Consider the following 18,884-nt stretch of genomic DNA (forward strand, 5'->3'; position numbering starts at 1 on the left):
TGGTTGTAGCTTTTATCAGTTTCGAAATATTTTCATATAAATAACGTTAAGTGCAAAAATTTCAACTTTCGGTCGGTCAACTTTGACTCTACCGAAATGGTCGAAAAACGCAATTGTAAGCTAAAACTCTTATATTCTAGTAATATTCAATCATTTACCTTCATTTTGCAACGACTTGGAAGTCTTCCTATTGTTAAAGGACCGATGGTTTGTATTACGTATCGGAACAAATGACAATTTGTGCGAAAATTGCATTTTTCCTAACTATACAAACCTGAGGTCCTTTACATATAGTCCCTCCTCATGCCACCCCTCACTCTGCGTATTTTGCATGGGCCAAAAGCAAAAGTGATTTGTTTACCTCCCAGTCGCGCGGCGCGCGACTGTCGGACAAGCAGTTAACTACCGTTCTCCCCTTGTTCGAAGCTTACGACCGTCCTTCAGCTGCCGCTAGCTACTTCCTATTGTTAAAGGACCTCAGGTTTGTATAGTTAGGAAAAATGCAATTTTCGACAAAAATTGTCATTTTTCTTCATTTTGAAACAAATTTGAAGTCTCTAGAACAATTTATGGTGAATTTTTGAAAAATATATTTACCTTCACTCCGCGCGCCGATTCGCGGCCGCAAGTGTCCGAAATACTTACATCGCACTATCCTAATATTTGCTCCTTTTCATATTAGCCGTTTTATAGAGTTTCATATATCAAAATGTGCGAAAATTCATGAAAAATACAATAAAAAATAATTGAAGGTTGTAGCTTTTTCCATCTCCGAAATATGTGCATATAAAAAAATATATATATAAAAATTTCGACATTCGGTCAAATTTAACTCGTCCGAAATGGTCGAAATCTGCAATTCTAATCTAAAACTCTTACAGTATCGTAATATTCAATCATTTTTCTTAATTTTGAAACAAATTGGAAGTCTCTAGAACAATATTTAGAATTAGGTGAATTTTTGAAAATAACATTTTTTTACGTCCGCGCGTTACGAATTCGTACATCATTTTGTGATAATATTTTTCCGGTGTTGCTTTTATTGTTTTACTATGAATTATATATCAAAATGATTGCAATTTAGTGTAAAATACAACGAAAAAAAAAGTAACTCGTTCGCTTTGACCGTTTTTTGCACAGAGTGATTTTAATACAATTATCTATGAATTTTTTTTTTCGCTACCATATATTGCATTATTTACATATGATGATGATGATATTTTTCATTTCTGATGATTGCATACTTAACTTCAGGCAATGACAAAAAAATGAGCCAAAAATGAACTCTTAATCTTCAAAACTAAGCGCGCTGTGATTTTTTGAAAAAATTATTTTTTCCACTTCCGCGCTCACTCCAAACCGGCGCCGGCATACAGGAGAGGTTTTGATTTTTAGGGCTTCGGCGTAAGAGGGTTAAGTAACAATTTTTACAACTAGGGGCTGATACTGATATGGTATCCTATTGGTAAGGCTACTTGGTAGTGGAGCTCTTATGAAGCCTATATCTTTAATGGTGATGAAAATCCAGAACAGGCTGTATCCTAACCAGATTAAGTAGGAACCCCCTTTCTAAGGGAATATCCTACCAGTAGCCTATAAAAACAGCAATGGCCAAATATTAGGTAAGGATGATCTCAGCTAGAGAATATAGTAAACTAGATTAAAAAAGGACATTTTTCTGTATAGTTTATATCCTCAAGTTCAATTTGTCCTATGATAGGCAGTGACCTAGAATAGGTTGAGCAGGAACCCACAAGGAAATCCTCTATTCCTTGTATAATGTACATCATTCTAGAAGCATTAACCCAAAGCCATATAAAACTGTTGCTTAGGCTAACTAAACAAATTAGTTTATAGAAGATTAGTCTGAATGGTATGACAATTCAAATTAACATTTCACATAGCCAGTGCAAAAGGATTAATACAGCCATATGCAGCTGTCAAAAATAACTTAAAACCTCAAAGAGCTTAAGTTAACACAGATTTCTAATAGAATTTATTACAAATATGGAAACTTTAAGAGGAACTATAGAGGTGTCCCTCTTTAACCAATTAATACTGACTAGCTTCTAATAACACCTTCCCGTATTCCACTACAGGGCTGCCATTATGCAGGACCCTAAGTTCAAGTGTTCTATATCAAATTGCTTGGTTCGCTTTTTGCCAGTGGATATGGCCCATACCACCTGCTGTGAGTATGTATAGTCCTTGCAAAAATCAAGGAAAATGGCTTGATCGCCGGATATGTATGAAACTTTTAGTATGCTACCGGAAGCAAGTTTTAAGGATGAAACAGCTCATTTTAAGTTGCCTCAGTGAGCTTTAGGGTTCAGTAGGGGTAGCAGCAGATATTTAACCCTTTCTTAGAACAAGATTTGTTTGGGTCAAAACAAAGTTACATCAACCCCCAGTACCTCCCAGGTGATTTATGTTTGGGCAAACCAACACCCAGTAACATCAGTCTCCAATACCTCCCAGGTTAACCCTGCAGAGGAAGTAGAGGAAATCTTTACATGGGGGTGACAGTCTTACTATGGAATATGAAGTAGGCATTGCCACTGAAATGGCCATGCTGAACCCATTTGGATCAGGGACACAAATTTCAGCTGGCCATGGGACAAACCCTCTAGAAGGAATTCCATCCCTCCATGCAGCTATCATTGCTGAAGAGGATCATTCCCCCCAAAAAGGATACTAGGATCCATCTAACTCCGACTGAAAATATTATCACAAAATAATGCATGAATTCGTAACGCGCGAACGTAAACAAATATTTTTTTCAAAAATTCACCATAAATCTAAATATTGTCCTAGAGACTTCCAATTTCTTTCAAAATGAAGACAAATGACTGAATATTACTATACTGTAAGAGTATTAGCTTACAATTGCAGTTTTCGACCATATCTGACGAGTTAAAGTTGACCGAATGTCGAATTTTTTATATATATTTTTTATATGCAATTATTTCGGAAATTAGAAAAGCTACAACCTTCAAATATTTTTCGTTTAATTCTACATGAAATTGCGCACATTTTCATATATAAAACTTTATGAAATGCCTAATATGAAACGGAACAAATATTCCGAGAATGGGGCGTACGCATTTCGGAGATTTGTGGCGGAGAATTAGCGCGCGGAGGGAAGGAAAGTTTTTTTTTTTAAATTCACCATAAATCTAAATATTGTGCTAGAGACTTCGAATTTGTTTCAAGATGAAGATAAATGACTGGATATTACTAGACTGTAAGAGTTTTAGCTTACAATTGCGTTTTTCGACCCTTTCGGTAGAGTCAAAGTTGACCGAACGTGGTTTTTTTTCTATTTATCGTGATTTATATGCAATTATTTCAAAAATGAGAAAAGCTACGACCTTCAATTATTTTTTGTTGTATTCTACATGAAATTGCACACATTTTCATATATAAAACTTTATGTAACGGCTAATTTAAAATGGTGCAAACATTACCACAATCGCACGTATGATTTTTTCGATAGAGTTACTGCGCGGACGTAAAGAAAATGTTATTTTTTTCATAAATTCACCATAAATCGAAATTTTGTGCTAAAGACTTCCAATTTGTTGCAAAATGAAGGTAAATGATTGATTATTACTAGAATATAAGCGTTTTAGCTTACAATTGCGTTTTTTGACCATTTCGAAGAGTCAAAGTTGACCGAAGGTTGAAAATTTGTCACTTATTTTTTATATGAAAATATTTCAAAATTGATAAAAGCTACAACCATGGGTTGTTTTTAGTTGTATTGTGCATGAAATTGCGCACATTTCCATATATAAAACTTTATGTAACGGCTAATTTTAAAATGGTGCAAACATTACCACAATCGCATGTATGATTTTTTTCGGAAGAGTTACCGCGCGGACGTAAGGAAAAAGTTTTTTCATAAATTCACCATAAATCATAATATTGTGCTAGAGACTTCCAATTAGTTGCAAAATTAAGGTAAATGATTGAATATTACTAAAATATAAGAGTTTTAGCTTACAATTGCGTTTTTCAACCATTTCAGTAGAGTCAAAGTTGACCGGAGGTTGAAATTTTGGCACTTATCGTTATTTATATGAAAATATCTCAAAACTGATAAAAGCTACATTCATGAGTATTTTTTTGTTGTATTCTACATAAAAACACACACATTTTCATATATAATACTCCATGTAACGGCTAATTTAAAATGGTACAAAAATTATGTCAAAGTGACGAAATAATTTCCGAGATGTGTCACAGATACTTTTTAGTGTGGCAAGAAAGAAATTCGCGCTTGCGCGCCTGCGTAACGATTGTAAACAAAACAACACCTTGATCCGTGAACTCCCAGCATCCCCCAAGGCGCGTGATTCAAGAGTTATTTGCTGGTAGGCCTAAAAGTATTTTTCCGCGAATTTTAAAAAAAACTTTTGTATGTTGACGTAAAATACGTCCAGTTGGCACCCGAGAGACAAAAAATTTCGACGTAAAATACGTCCAGTCGGCGTTTAAGGGTTAAACAGCAACTTACTCATGTGAAAGTAACTTACTCATGTGAAACTTTATAGTTAGGTTATCACCTACTATAGGTTATTGTCTAATCATGAATATTTCACCTTTTAAGGTATGGGATCAACCAGGTGTAATTTGTAGCCTTCTGGTTAGTCTACTACCTCATAGAAACTGTTTTTGTTCTTCTGTATAAAACAACAGTAACTTACAAATGTGAAACTCTATGGTTAGGCTATCACCTAGTCGAGGTTATTGTCTAATCAATCCAGTTTATTTAATTCCCTTTTAAGGGTATGCACGTTATAGCCTAGAGTACGTACTAAGACTAAGCATAAGTATACAGAATATTTAAAAGTAAAAAATCTGTACCCATTTATAAGGTCCTTGATGTAAACTTAGGCTACTTCCTAGGTCCATAGCCTAACAGGGTATGTCTTCAAAATCTTACCTTAATTCAGGTAACTACCTAATCCAAGTTGTATTTGTTTACCCTGAAGGCTATATAATCATAGGTTATAGGCTACAAACAATATCTAGCAAACTTATTCCCATTGAATCGATGTAGAATGTAGGCTACTGCCTAGTAGGGAATTGCCTACATTGTTATTTGAAAGGATTATCTATATTAATTAATAATAAAACTTGAAAATAGATAATTAGATAAAACTTGAAAATAGAATGGTAAATTCTGCAAAACAATTTGCACTAATATAAATAGAATGGTAAATTCTTCAAAATAAGTTGTGCTTCTACAAATAACAATCATAAACTGACAATCATAAACTGACATGTTGGCAAAAAAGCCAGTTTATGGCTTTTCACACCATGAAATCATTGTTTTACAGTCTAAACTAAAAAATGTTTAACTGGAATTTAAAATTATGCACTTGGCTTTCAGCTTGGTGTTTCCATGATCCTCAGTAATGAAATCAATAAGTAAAGAACAACCAGAAGAGGAATGGCTTCTTGGTCCTTTTTAGGTGGTATGTAAACAACATGATGGTGCATATGTGCATAGCCACTTCTTGTGGAATTTTGATGGAGATAAACTGGGTTCAGCATTCCCTGAGGATAAGAGAAAGTGTCCACGTATCCTGAGTCCATTTACACTCTTATCATGTATTATATGCTCATCACTACAACACAATATCCTGCCAAAAGATCAGCTAAAAGAGAATTCTTTGACATTAATCTGGTCACCATGGAGCTCTGGTAGACCATGGAAGGGTAATCCTTGAGGATGAAACAGTGACTGACCATGGAAAGGTAATTCTTTAGGATGAAACAGTGACTAAGCTATAAAAAAAATAGTTTTATATATATTTATCAAGTATTTACAGAATTGGAGCCCACCTTCCTCCCCTCTGATGGACATAGGGCACAAACAGAATAAGGTTGTCTGCTTGGTCATCCCTGGTAGTCCCATTAGTGGGCGGGACTGGTCACCCCCCCCCCCAAAGAAAAAAAAAAAGTCTGATATCTCACATACACTATATCATGTGAACACATCTGGGCTTTTTAATCAGTTTTAGTATTATTTCAAGATATGAAAATCATTATTTTATCTGGTCTACTTTGCATTCTATACCCCAAGTGGAAGTGTTGAGTCCAAGACAGAAAATGGGGCAGATTTCTTTAGTATGTAGGCAGTCCCTGGTTATCGGCCGGAGTTCTGCTCTGACGGCCGATGATAAGCGAAAATCACTGGTAACCAGTCAATGGCGCCTCTATTAGGTATGTATCAGCACCAGTAACCCAAAATCATAAAACTGGATTGTCGATAACCGGGCTGCCTGTAGTACCTGGTTAACCACAGTGGTCTTCATCATTGATAACTTGTGATAGCCTGATTCCCCCTGTAATTACTGGGTAACTTGTGAATGTATATGGTCTGTTTGCTATGAAATTAAACTTTTAAGTTTTCAAAAACAAGACTAATATCCTCTTAAATTTGTTAGGCTGTGCATTTATTCTTGTACTGTTATAAATGAAAGATTTTCATCTCCAGATGTGTGAAGATATTGAAAAGGGAGTTTGTTGATGATCTCAACCAGAAACACAACAGTAACATCTCTTTACAGTGAATGGAAACAACGTAGGTTAAAGTTACATAGTGTGTGATAATAATATTGCAAAATACTGTTGTAATGCACGTAGTATTTATTCTGGTATAGTTGAACGCCTGTTGATTTTTATATAATGTATTATATATAATATATTTGTCTTTTTAAAAGTACTGCACTGGTCTGGTGATCTCATAAAACTGAAGGTTTCATGTGAAAGAAACCTATATTTACATCACTTGTGACTAAGTTTCTAGTTTATTTGTTGAATCATTATTTACAGACCAGGAATAAAGCTAAAAACAGCAATTTGAAGCAGTGAAGTACACTGGATTTATTACTGTACTTTTTAAATGTTTTTGCCACTTGTTGATATCCAGTGGTTGTGATTTTTAAAATTGATGTCAATTTAAATATTTTTTTAATGCACAAGATTTGGTCAAAATTTAGCGTACTACTTTGTTAAATACATTCCAATACTATTCTCTTTTAGTCCTTTGTGAAATGCCAAATGCTACACAAGTTAACAAGTGTCACAAACATTTCAAGTGGTGTTTACGTAGTTGAAAGTTCTTTTTAGATGTTCTTTTCCATTTCATTACTATCATCAATTTTAAAGGGTATGCCTTACAAGGTGTTATTGCTAGCAGCATTTCTTTCTGGTAGGTGGCATTTGTTAAGGGTTTGTGTTTCCTGTCACAAGGACATGCCAAGTATGAGTTTGTAGTTTGGAATAAGTATGCAGGAACCTGTTAGCATATTAGACCTCTTTACTTCTTACATTATGATGATGATTTGTAAGGGGAATTAGTTTTAGAATATATCTCTTGAATTGAATGATAAGTGTAAAGTACAGGTTAGGTTTGGCTGAAAACCAATATCAAGCACCTGATAAGTTTAGGGGCTACTTTTTATATGTATGTTTTATGATTAGTTATATTTGTTGGAAACCATTGTATGTGGTTACTGGCAAATTGATCCACAACAATAGCTGTTATTACGTAAAATAATTGATTGGAAGAAGATAATATAAAGACTGCCTTATTTTCAAGGTACCGGATACTTTACAACTTTTATTAGGTAAGGACAGTGGTTGTAACTGCTCCACTTCAAACATGCTGATGTTTAGTAATCTCAAAAATTTTGGTCCTGCCGCTTGTATTTTACAGTACTAAAGTAATTGTATGAATATATCTGCTCAGTGGATAAATGAAAATGATGTCATTGGCACATAATCATTGTCTGAACGGAAAAATTAAATTATTTTCATTCGAGGGGTGATTACTTATTCAAGGCTTTGCCCTAACAAACTTTTTATATTCTTTTAAATAGGTTTCCCTGTAAGTTCATATCTGTACCTGAATATAGTTTAAAATATGCATTTACATGCACAGTGGTCCCCCGTATTCGCAGGGGATGCGTACAGACAACCCCCCCCAGAATAGTTTGAACCCGCAAATAGTTGGAACCCTTATAAAAATGCTTAAAACCTCCTACTTTGTAGTTAAAACTCAATAAAGAGCCACTAAAAATTTTGATACCTGGTTTTTTAATAGTTTTATCACAAAAAATGCATTTTATGATGAAATTAATAAAGATTTTTTCTCATAGAAAAATTCCGCGAATAGGCGAATTTTCTGCAAGTAATGCGGGGAAACGCTCCAGAGAGAAATCCGTGAATGTGTGAGTCCGCGAATCCAGAGAACGTGAATACAGGGGGGTCCACTGCATAGGTTTGAGCACAATGACCTTTGCACAGTTTGTTTTATTTTAGTACCTGAATGTATATTTCAGTGATTCTGAACGAGAAGCCCAGAGTACTAGAATTAGCTGACTCCTAGAAATGTTAATGTTTATGGAGGGTTCAAGTTTTTATGTTCCATAAATTTCTAGTATTTATGGTAGTTGTCAACATAAAAAGTTTAACAGAACTAGAGATGCTGTTCAGTACTTAGTAAGTAAGTGCAGTGACCAGAATGAAAAATGTCTGCTGAAATAGCTATATCAGAAACAGAATACGTAGCTCAGTTTAAGTCTTCAGACGGGAGGCCTATTGAATACGTATGAAGTTAATTTTGTCTTTAAATCTGATTCATGCGTTTCTTTTTTTGTTGAATAGGAAGGTTTCATAAATTGAATAGGAAGGTTTCATAAATTAAATACTTTTAATATTTTTTTATAAAAAACTTAGCAATACTTCCATATTGTCTAATACTTCTGAAAATGAACTACTTACAATATCAGAACATGAGACTCTATGAAAAGGTGCAAATAAATTTAAAAAGTAATTGTATCACATCCTAATATTGATAGTAAGAGGAGAGTATTTTAATAATAATGAGTGGTTGGTATTTTAAGGTTTTCTTTTATATCATTATTGATAAAAAAAAAGTGGGGGAATAAAGCCATACAGTAGTTGAAGTAAAGTAATGTGCCTAAGTGAGCTATCAAAAAGGAAGAGGATACCATAGTTTTCAATTCTTGATTTGTTCTTTAGTGCTTAATTTACTTTTAGTATGTCTTCTCAGCCTGCTCTTACAAGCACTTGTGTTGGTATTTGGGGCAGCCTGATTCTAATATTATTTCTAATAATAAGGGATTTCATGAAAACTGGGCAGGTTGTCTGACTGGCAAAATAGGAAAAAAAATAGTATTATAGCTTCAAAGAGCTTTTCTTTTTTTATCCATGCTCAGGTAATACAAATATATAAGCAATGAACCATAATTTAAGGCCAAATATAAATAGAGTTGTGATAACAAATGGCCAGTTGAAAATATTAAAAGTGTAAATGGGTTTCTTTCCAAGTTATTGAGAACATATGGAATTACCAGAAGACAATGTAAACTATAAAACTGTAAAATTTCTATTCTGTTACTGTCTTCAACTACTATCTAATTTATTGGCAGATATATTTTTACTTTTATACTAACCGCCAATGTGTTACGAGATGATAAAGCAACTAAGTGGTTAATTTTTCTTAAATGTTAGCTAGCTTAAAGGGATAGTGGTATGCAATAGTGCATTCATACATAGTGCCGTATATTGTAATACAGTAGTGTGTAGTTACAAAATTTATTCCAATTCAATAGCATATTCTAAGTTTTTTAAATGTTTACTATTCTCTTTCTTTCTTGCTATTGCTTTGGTTAATTAGTCAACCTATAGGATGCTTTATTTTAACAAATGACACTTTTATAAATCTGATCAAAGTTTGTAATATGTATGAACCTTGAAACAAAATTGTTTACCAGAATTATTATTGTATTCATTGTATTTACATTTTTTTGTTTCATTTGTTGAAACAGGAAGAGTTGCAGCTCACCAATTTTACTCTGAATTCTCGAGAATAAGAATTTTATAGGTTGTCATAGTAATTTTGGCAAAATAATTTTTTTTTAAATAATGAATGTGATTTGCCATATATATCATTGTTTGAAGGGCTTAATTTAATGCATTTGTGAACATTTATAATTTAATACTAGATCTAAAATCAGAAATATTTATGTAGCAAATAACTAGATATGAAGTTCCAAATTCTTTTGTGAATGAAAAAGAAATCTTTGTAAAATTTGAGCAATAAACTGGACTATTCTTCAAGTCCTAATTTGAAATTATTGTTGATTACAACAGAAAAAGGTTTCTGGAGATGTTTTACAGGTAATGATTAGCATTTTTTCCCTAAATTCAGCAGGCAGGCATCACTTTTACTTTTAAGCATCAGAGTAGTATATAATAGAAAATGAACCAGTTTTAAAGTATTTTAAAATCTAAACTGCAAAGTATACCATTTTGCTATCAGTAATTTACTTCTTAGCGCTTGATGCAGTGTTGAAATAATGTGAGAGAATGTTTAACCAATTAAGGCAGTCCTCTGTTATTGGCAGACTCAGTTGCTACATGGCGAGTTCCAGTTATCAGCACCATACATACCTAACAGAGTTGCCATTAACTGGATATCAGCACCATAAATCACAGTGTTTCAGTAAATGGCAGTTTTCGCTTATCAGCACCCAGCTGACAATGACCCCACCCCCATTAACTGGGGACTGCCTTATGCATCTTTCATATTGTCAAACTCTAATTTTAGTGTGTCTAATATAATTTTGGAATGTATAAAAATTAATGCAAGGTTAGAAGTGTTCTCTAATCCTTAATCCCCTTTAGTCTCATGAAGTTACCCAATACGTACTTGAAGATACATATATCTTAAGCTTTAAGAATCTGAAGCTTAGCATTTATTCTCCCATATGTTTATGTATTTTGGTGCTTATTAAACATGAATTACTTAACATATCCCCAAAAGCTGCTGTACCTCAATTTTTTTTATGCTGTTCACAAACCATTTTAATTAATACATAAGTGAAACTGACTTAGCATTATTTTTTATACCAATGTTAGTTTCATGACTGCATTTCAAGTCTATGAAAATCAAGTGGTTTAAAGTCAATTTACTACTAACCAGCTGTCTTGGTTGTATGCACTGAATAGATTGTATTATGAGTGTGTCATAAGTGCCAATTCTTTATATACAGTAGTATATAGACTGATTACTTATACGTATAGTTTTTGATAAGCATTAAAAACTGATTTTTTACTAAAGCAAGTCTTTCAAATTAAAATGTAACTTTATTTTGGTATATTTTATGTAATTTACGCTACATACTTTTTATTACTGAAATTTAGGTGTAATTTTAACTTATATTAATCATTTGGATTTTTATCCGATATCTACTCTCACTGCTGTAAAATTTCTTTATATAAAACAATTTTCAGCTCACGAATTTTAAAGCAGTTTGAAGAGTGGAATTTAAGAGTGCTTTAATTTCTGTAACTTTGTAGGACCGAGATTTAGCCCAAAATAAAATGTGAGATTTTTCAATAGATTATATTTTCTTATATTTTATTGTTCCTTTGGTGAGTGCTTTATATCAGGGCCACAGATAATTTTCATTTTGGTGTAGCCATTTAACTTTGGGGCAGCCTTTGGTGTAGCCCCTTAGCATTGGGGTTTCTTGAACGCCTTGAATTCTTCTCACATTCAAATCTCAAAGTTCTATATGTAGTATATATGATTTCTTTTAAAGGGCGTTGAATGACATTTGGCCCCAAAACATTTGCACAATATATTAAATTAACTAAGTTTTCCCATTTTTCCACAACTGTATATACAGTAATACCCTGAACTTACGCAAGGTTAGGTTCCAGCCCCCTCGTGTAAGGGGAAGTTTCGCGTAAGTTTGGCATGGTCTCTAAAAATGCTTATAAATGCTTGCTTCTAGAGTTTGAACACTAAATATGACCCTAATCATGCTCCTTAAGCATTAAGCTAACATTTAAATGAAATTAAAGTTACTGTAATTTGATTTAAAAAAAATAACTGGTTGGCATAAAAATAGTTACAGTAACTACTATGCATATACGTATTCATTTTCGTAAACATACTAACATTACCCCTAATTCATGGGATGCCATTTTCTTTTTCCCTCAAAGTAAAAGGAGTTTTCTTTACGTCACTGGGTGACGTTCATAAGTCTGTTATAACAAAGGTACACAATTGCAGAGGGTGAAGGTAAAATTCAATCAGTTTAAAATCATGTACTAGTATGAGAGAGAGAGAGAGAAACTCTGCAGGGGTATCATCTTTAAAAAGTATGAATGGGATCACATCTTCTGAAAGTACATTAACTATCTGCTGTAATTATGTAACATAGTACATACAAATTGTACCAGCACTTTTCTCCGAGGTTAAAATAGTAATTTTCACAGTGCAACAACTGTTATATGTCTGATATGTTTTACTAGTTGATCATGAAGGTCTTGTATAGTGACAAACACTGAATTATGCACTGCCTTTGTATATATTTTCAGAAACATAAATAGCATACACACAATCTCTATACTGATTTTACACTTAAAAGCAAAAAAACATATACTACTAATTGTAGTATACTAGTACGTACTTCAGAAATACTACTAATTGTAGTATATTAGCACGTACTTCAGAAATTGAACAGTTTCTGAAGGGATATCAAAAGCGCAGTAACTTTGTGAATGGGTATTGCATCTTGTAAAAGTACATATATGCACTAACTCTAGGTGCTTTAGTTACCTTTGTATCACATTTATGCATATACGTACAAAAATAAAACTAATATAATTTTAATAGATTTTATACACTAAAGTTTTAAAACTTAAAAATTTACATAATAAATTAAACAAACACTTTTGCAGTGTTTATGGAGGATTCGCAAAAGTTTGCGCTATTGTGAAGAACTCGCATATGATAATTAGTTAGGTTCCAATGAAATGTTTGTGCTATTGTGATTTCACGCAACTCGAATCGCATAAGTTCGGGGTATTACTGTAAAGTACATAAGTATGGACTAGATTACTCTTTGAATGTGAAAGAAGGTTAGGATTTTGTGAAACATTACCCTAAATTTTGGAAATGTTGGGAGCTAATCTCAACTCACTGACAACCTAACGACCTTTAATGCAGTGAGTATAAGAAGTATGTATATCTACAAAGTCCTCCTATGGCAGTTACCATTGGTGACACACATTTGTCCCTTTTTAATAAATTGATTGATTAATTATGTCTGTTAAAAACTGGTGTCATAACATCTCGGTTATTGACAAACAAAGTCACCATTCATAAACCACTAAAATTTGACAACTCTTCATATTCAACAGTTACATAGTAAATATAAAAGGCCTCCAAGCCATGTTCCTTCCTACAAGGAGGTTCAATGTTGCAACGAACACGAGACCATAGAACTTTAATGAGTTTACAGCATGTGATAATGTGATAAAATGACAGGATACAGCACAGATTTTAAAGTCTCAGCAATTACATTATACATGAGTAACACTTAACTCATTTTACCATATACCATATATGTAACTGTAATTAATAAAGCACATGAAAATTATAACTTTGACAATCTTCCAATAATACAAGGTATTTTGCAGGTAACAATATTAATAGTCAATGATTTATACAGCCATAGTCCTCTTTGGGAGTGCAACTGTCAAGTCATTGTTTGTTCCTACACTATATAAACTCTTGGTGCTTTACAAAAGGAATCCCCCTCATTTTGGGACCACCTTGACGTGGTGGGGGGGCTCTCAAACCTCAGAAATTTCTTACCAGGTTCTAATCCATGAGTCCTATATAACAATGATATTGTTATGATACAATAAAGTTTTATGCATACTTACCTGGCAGGTATATATATATATATAGCTTATCCTCTTGTCGCACTGGCGGAATTTCAAAACTCGCGGCAACCGCTAGTACACTGGTAGTTCAGGTGATGGCCACCCCGTTCCCGTGGCGCTGGTGCTCGGAACCATTCCCGTTTTCCTCAGATTTTCTCTGAACCCTGTCTCCTGAGGGGAGGAGGGTGGGAAAATTTAATTATATATACCTGCCAGGTAAGTATGCAAAAACTTATGTATCATAATAATATCATTTTTATGCATGACACTTACCTGGCAGGTATATATATAGCTGATTGACACATTTGGAGGTGGGTCATAGACAGCAACATCATCATAATTCAAAAATTAACTAATTTTTAAAATTACTATTAGGTTCCTTACCTGCTAAGGTAGCTGACTTCGTAGGTCCTGCCTCTTAGCCTGCTAAACCTTAGTAGCTCTCAACTAGGATGTGACCTGTTTGTTGAGAAAGCTAATAACAAGGGTCTGACAACTGGACATGACCAATCTGCTGACAGAGAACCCTAGCCCTCATTTACCACGGGCATTCATGCTAGGAAAGTTAGTCACCTGAACCACAACACAATCACTATAACAAAACACTACACCAAAAAACTGAGCAGGTAATAACCTTCTCAGACAACCATAAAAAACACTATAACCTAATTAAAATGATAGCCTAGCATGTTAGTAGGTATGGGGTGGAAACTCCTTTGCCCAGTACTGTACCTGAGGATACGTACGGGCCTAACGTTTGACAATTATCAAAAGTTGTCTTACGTCTCTTAGGTAATGCGAGGCAAAGACCGAATTTGTCCTCCAAAACGTAGAATCTATAATGTCCTTGAGGGCTAAATTTTTTCTGAATGCCAAGGACGTAGCTACCGCTCTCACCTCGTGAGCTTTAACCTTAAGCAAGCCAAAGCATTCTTCCTGGCAAAGCAAATGTGCTTCCTTAATGACTTCTCTTACGAAAAAAGCCATAGCATTCTTAGACATAGGTCTAGTAGGATCTTTGACAGAACACCAGAGAGAACCTGAAGTCCCCCTAATGCTTCGTTGTTCTTTCTACGTAATAACGTAAAGCTCTTACTGGGCAAAGAAACCCTTTCCTGTTCTTGACCTATACTAGATCAGCCAGTCCTGCAATCTCAAATGACCTTGGCCACGGATGCGAAGGATTCTCATTCTTGGCTAAGAATTCCTCTTGAAACGAACAAACTGCTTTGTTGTGCTTCCATCCTACTTGTTTGTTAATAGCTTGCAGCTCGCTAATCCTTTTAGCTGTAGCTAAGGCTACCAAGAAAAATAGTCTTCTTCGTAGCTCTCGCAAAGAAGCACTGTCCATAGGGGTTCAAACCTATCCATTTCCTAAGAATTTGAGAACGACATCCAAATTCCAAGAAGGAGCTCTGCAATGTCGATCCTTCTTCGTATTAAAAGATCTGAGAAGATCTCTAAGATCTGCGTCATTGGACAGATCTAAACCTCTGTGCCTAAACACTGCAGACAACATACATTTATAACCTTTAATGGTTTGATTTGCCAAACCCACTTCCTTCTTCAGATACAGAAGGAAATCTGCAATTTGGGTCACAGAGGTACTGGATGAAGAAATCTTCCGATTCTTACACCATTTGCGGAAGTTCTCCCACTTCGACTGGTACACTTTGATAGTTGAAGGTCTTCGTGCTCTCGCAACTGCCTTCGCTGCTTCTCTAGAAAACCCCCTCGCTCTGACAAGTCTTTCGATAGTCTGAACGCAGTCAGACCCAGAGCGAGGGTGTTCTTGTGGAACCTGTCGAAGTGGGGTTGTTTGAGAAGATCTACTCTCGGGTAGGCTTCTCGGAGAATCCACTGTCCATTCCAGTACCTCTGTGAACCACGTTTGGGCCGGCCAAGTATGGAGCTATTAGAGTCAGCCTTGTTCCTTGACTTTCTCTGAATTTCTTAATTACCCTTCCCCTAAAATCTTGAACGGGGGAAATGCGTACGCGTCTAGCCCCGTCCAATCTAGTAGGAAGGCATCTACTGCGACTGCAAGAGGGTCCGGGACTGGAGAACAGTAATTCGGTGACCTCTTCGTTGCTTTGCGGTAGCGAAAAGATCCACCACTGGCCTGCCCAAAGCTTCCACAGCCTCTGGCATACTTGATGATGCAATATCCCACTCCGTGAAAGCACTTGTCCCTCCCTGCTCAACAGGTCCGCGGTCTCTGACGTTCTTCTCCCCTGAATGAACCTGGTGAGCAGGGTGACGTTTGTTTTCTCTCTCCGACCACAGAAGAATCTCCTTCGCCAAGTTGCAAAGAGAAAACGAGTGGGTCCCTCCTTGTTTTCGTATGTATGCCAGAGCTGTGGTATTGTCAGCGTTGATCTGCACCACTTTGCCGCTGATCCACGGTCTGAACGCTTCAGAGCCAAGAAGATCGCATCAGTTCCTTCCTGTTTATGTGCCAAGCTTTCTCTTCTTCGTTCCAAAGGCCGACTCCTCTCGAGGGCCCAGCGTCGCTCCCCAGCCTGCGTCTTACGCGTCGGAAAATAATATCAGGTCTGGGTTTCTGCTGGAGTGACGTACCCTCTGCTAACCTTCCCTGGGCGGGGCTAGCCACCACTTTAATTCCTCCTTTTCTTTAAAGGAATGGAAAAACAGGAAGGAATCTGGTTGCGATCTTCTTGGCCAGACTTCGTTCAGAAAGAAACTGTAAGGGCCTTATTGTGAAGTCTCCCTAGGGAATGAACCGCTCTAACGAAGAGAGTGTCCCCAGCAGGCTCATCCACTCTCTCGCCGAGCATTGGTCTTTCGATAGGAATTCTTGCACTTTCGAAGGCACATGGTCTGCCTTTGGGTGGGGACGGAAAAGCCCGAAAAGTCACTGAGGATATCAGAATCCCCAAATAAACTAGCTCCTGTGTGGGGATCAGATGGTGACTTTTTCAGGTTCACCATCAGACCAGCTGTTTTTGTTAATTCCAATGTGAGGTCCGTGTCCTCCAGACATTGCTGCTTTGATTGTGCTCTTATGAGCCAATCGTCAAGTAGAGAGAGACTCTGACTCCTAACAAATGAAGCCACTTCGCCACGTTCGCCATCATCCTTGTAAAGATTTGAGGGGCCGTGCAAAGCCCGAAGCAAAGGGCTCTGAATTGATATATCTTGTCCTGGATCACGAATCTCAAATATTTCCTGGACCTTGGATGAATCAGAATATGGAAATACGCATCCTGAAGGTCCAGTGTTACCATCCAGTCCCCATGGTCGTACCGCTGCCAGTACTGAATCATTCGTCTCCATCGTAAACTTGGTCTTTTCTACGAACAAGTTTAGCTGACTTACGTCCAGTACTGGCCTCCAACCTCCTGATGACTTCGGTACCAGAAAAAGACGGTTGTAAAAAACCTGGGGATTCGTGATCCAGAAACAGGTTCTATGGCTCCCTTCTCTAACATACTGACAACTTGATGCCAAAGAGCCTCTTCTCTCTAAATCGATGTAATGAGCCCCTAGGGCTCTCGGAGCTGTAGCGAGAGGTGGTTTCTTTAGGAAGGGGATCTTGTATCCTTCCTTCGCTACACTTACAGACCAAGGATCTGCTCCTTTGTTTTGCCAGACTTCCCAGAAGAAGTCTAAAAGGTCTGGCACAAAACACGTCTGGAGGACTTCTAAAATCATTGTTTGGTTGAGGTTTTCGAACCTCTTTTGGCGGAACTCTTTTCCCTCTAAAGGCTGGTCGGGAAAAAGTCTACCCGAAAAGGGCTGCTGTGCTGTCCTTGCTTCCTTCGGGGTGTTTCTTCTTTCAACTACCTTAGAGGGTAAATACTTCCTTACTGAAGACGTCAGCAGGTCCTGTGTAGCCTTTCTGAGTATGGGAAAGTGCGATATCCTTAATGATATCCTGTGGAAAAAAGCTGTCCTGAAAGTGGGGAGAACATCAACTCCGACTTTTGAGCGTTCGAGACTCCTTCGCAGCGAACGAGCACAAAAGATACTTTTCTTTAAAATGCCTGCTGTAAACAGTGAAGCAAGTTCATTAGCTCCATCCCTTAAGGCTTTATCCATACAGGACATGATACTTCTAGGCAAAATCCGAATCTGAAGAATCTCCCATCTCTGAAGTCCGAGCCAATGCACCCAACGACCAATCAAGAAAATTAAAAACTTCAAAAGTCCGATATATACCCTTGAGTAAATGGTCGAACTCTGAAGAAGTCCACCACACTTTGGCTGCGTGTAAGGCATGCCTACGGGAGCTGTCCACTATATTAGAAAAGTCTCCCTGGGAGGAGGCAGGAACTCCCAGGCCAAGACTTTCCCCCGTAGCGTACCAAACACCAGACTTCGAAGCCAATTTGGCGGAGGGAAAGCAAAAGAAGTCTTCCCCGACTCTCTCTCCTTCAATCACTCATTAATACGTTGAAGGGCTTTCTCGCTGAAATCGACAAGGTCATTTTCAAAGAAGAAGATTTCTTGGGTGTTTCGTCTTCGAAAATCGAGATAGAGGAGATGGCGGGGCTGAAGGTTAAAAATCTCCTTCAAACAATGAAAGGAGGCACTCGGTTAGCTTCTTGTAGTCCGAGGAAGGAGCTTCCACATTCTTGTCCTCTTCCGAAAACTCAACAAAGTCTTCCTCCTGAGAAGAAATATCCTGAAATCCAAGATCCTGATGACTCTCCATAGCGGGATCCTTATCCACAGTTTGCCTGGAGAGCGAATGCGGGAACTGTCTCCTTGTAAAACCCCTCTCCTTGCTTGTCGGAAAGATGTATCCACATGCTGCCGCCTGCGTCCTGCGTCCTCCGTAACGTTTGCGTCCACCATGCGTCCATCACTCTTCCTCTTGCGTCCTGCAGTGTCGGAGATTCGTCCTTCCTATAGGACACACTGCGTCCTGGGTTACGAGAAGATCCTGCCTGAGAAATAGGAGGCAACTGTACGTCCTGGCGTCCTCTTGGAGGACTTAAACCGGGGAGAGACGAGTACTTACGTCTAGCCGAAGGTTGTTCGGGCTTTTCTCATGATTTAACAATCACTGCTAATTTCTCCTGCCATATCTCGCAGAACTTCCTTCGTCTCCGCTTCCTTACGAGACTCCTGAG

General features: G+C 36.8%; 1 protein-coding gene across 1 annotated transcript in view; it reads left to right on the plus strand.

The window, feature by feature from the left end:
* Nucleotides 1–11,452, plus strand: part of LOC135220677 (xylosyl- and glucuronyltransferase LARGE2s-like) — a gene marked incomplete in the record, with an annotated part of 198,997 nt that extends 187,545 nt beyond the window's left edge. Inside the window, 2 exon segments of the mRNA XM_064258056.1 lie at nucleotides 6,509–6,595; nucleotides 8,175–11,452. Of these exon segments, the coding sequence (XP_064114126.1) occupies nucleotides 6,509–6,584 (76 nt within the window).
* Nucleotides 11,453–18,884: the final 7,432 nt, after the last annotated feature.

This window comes from Macrobrachium nipponense, chromosome 2 (assembly GCF_015104395.2).
Source record: "Macrobrachium nipponense isolate FS-2020 chromosome 2, ASM1510439v2, whole genome shotgun sequence".
In the NCBI taxonomy this organism is placed as follows: Eukaryota; Metazoa; Arthropoda; class Malacostraca; order Decapoda; family Palaemonidae; genus Macrobrachium; species Macrobrachium nipponense.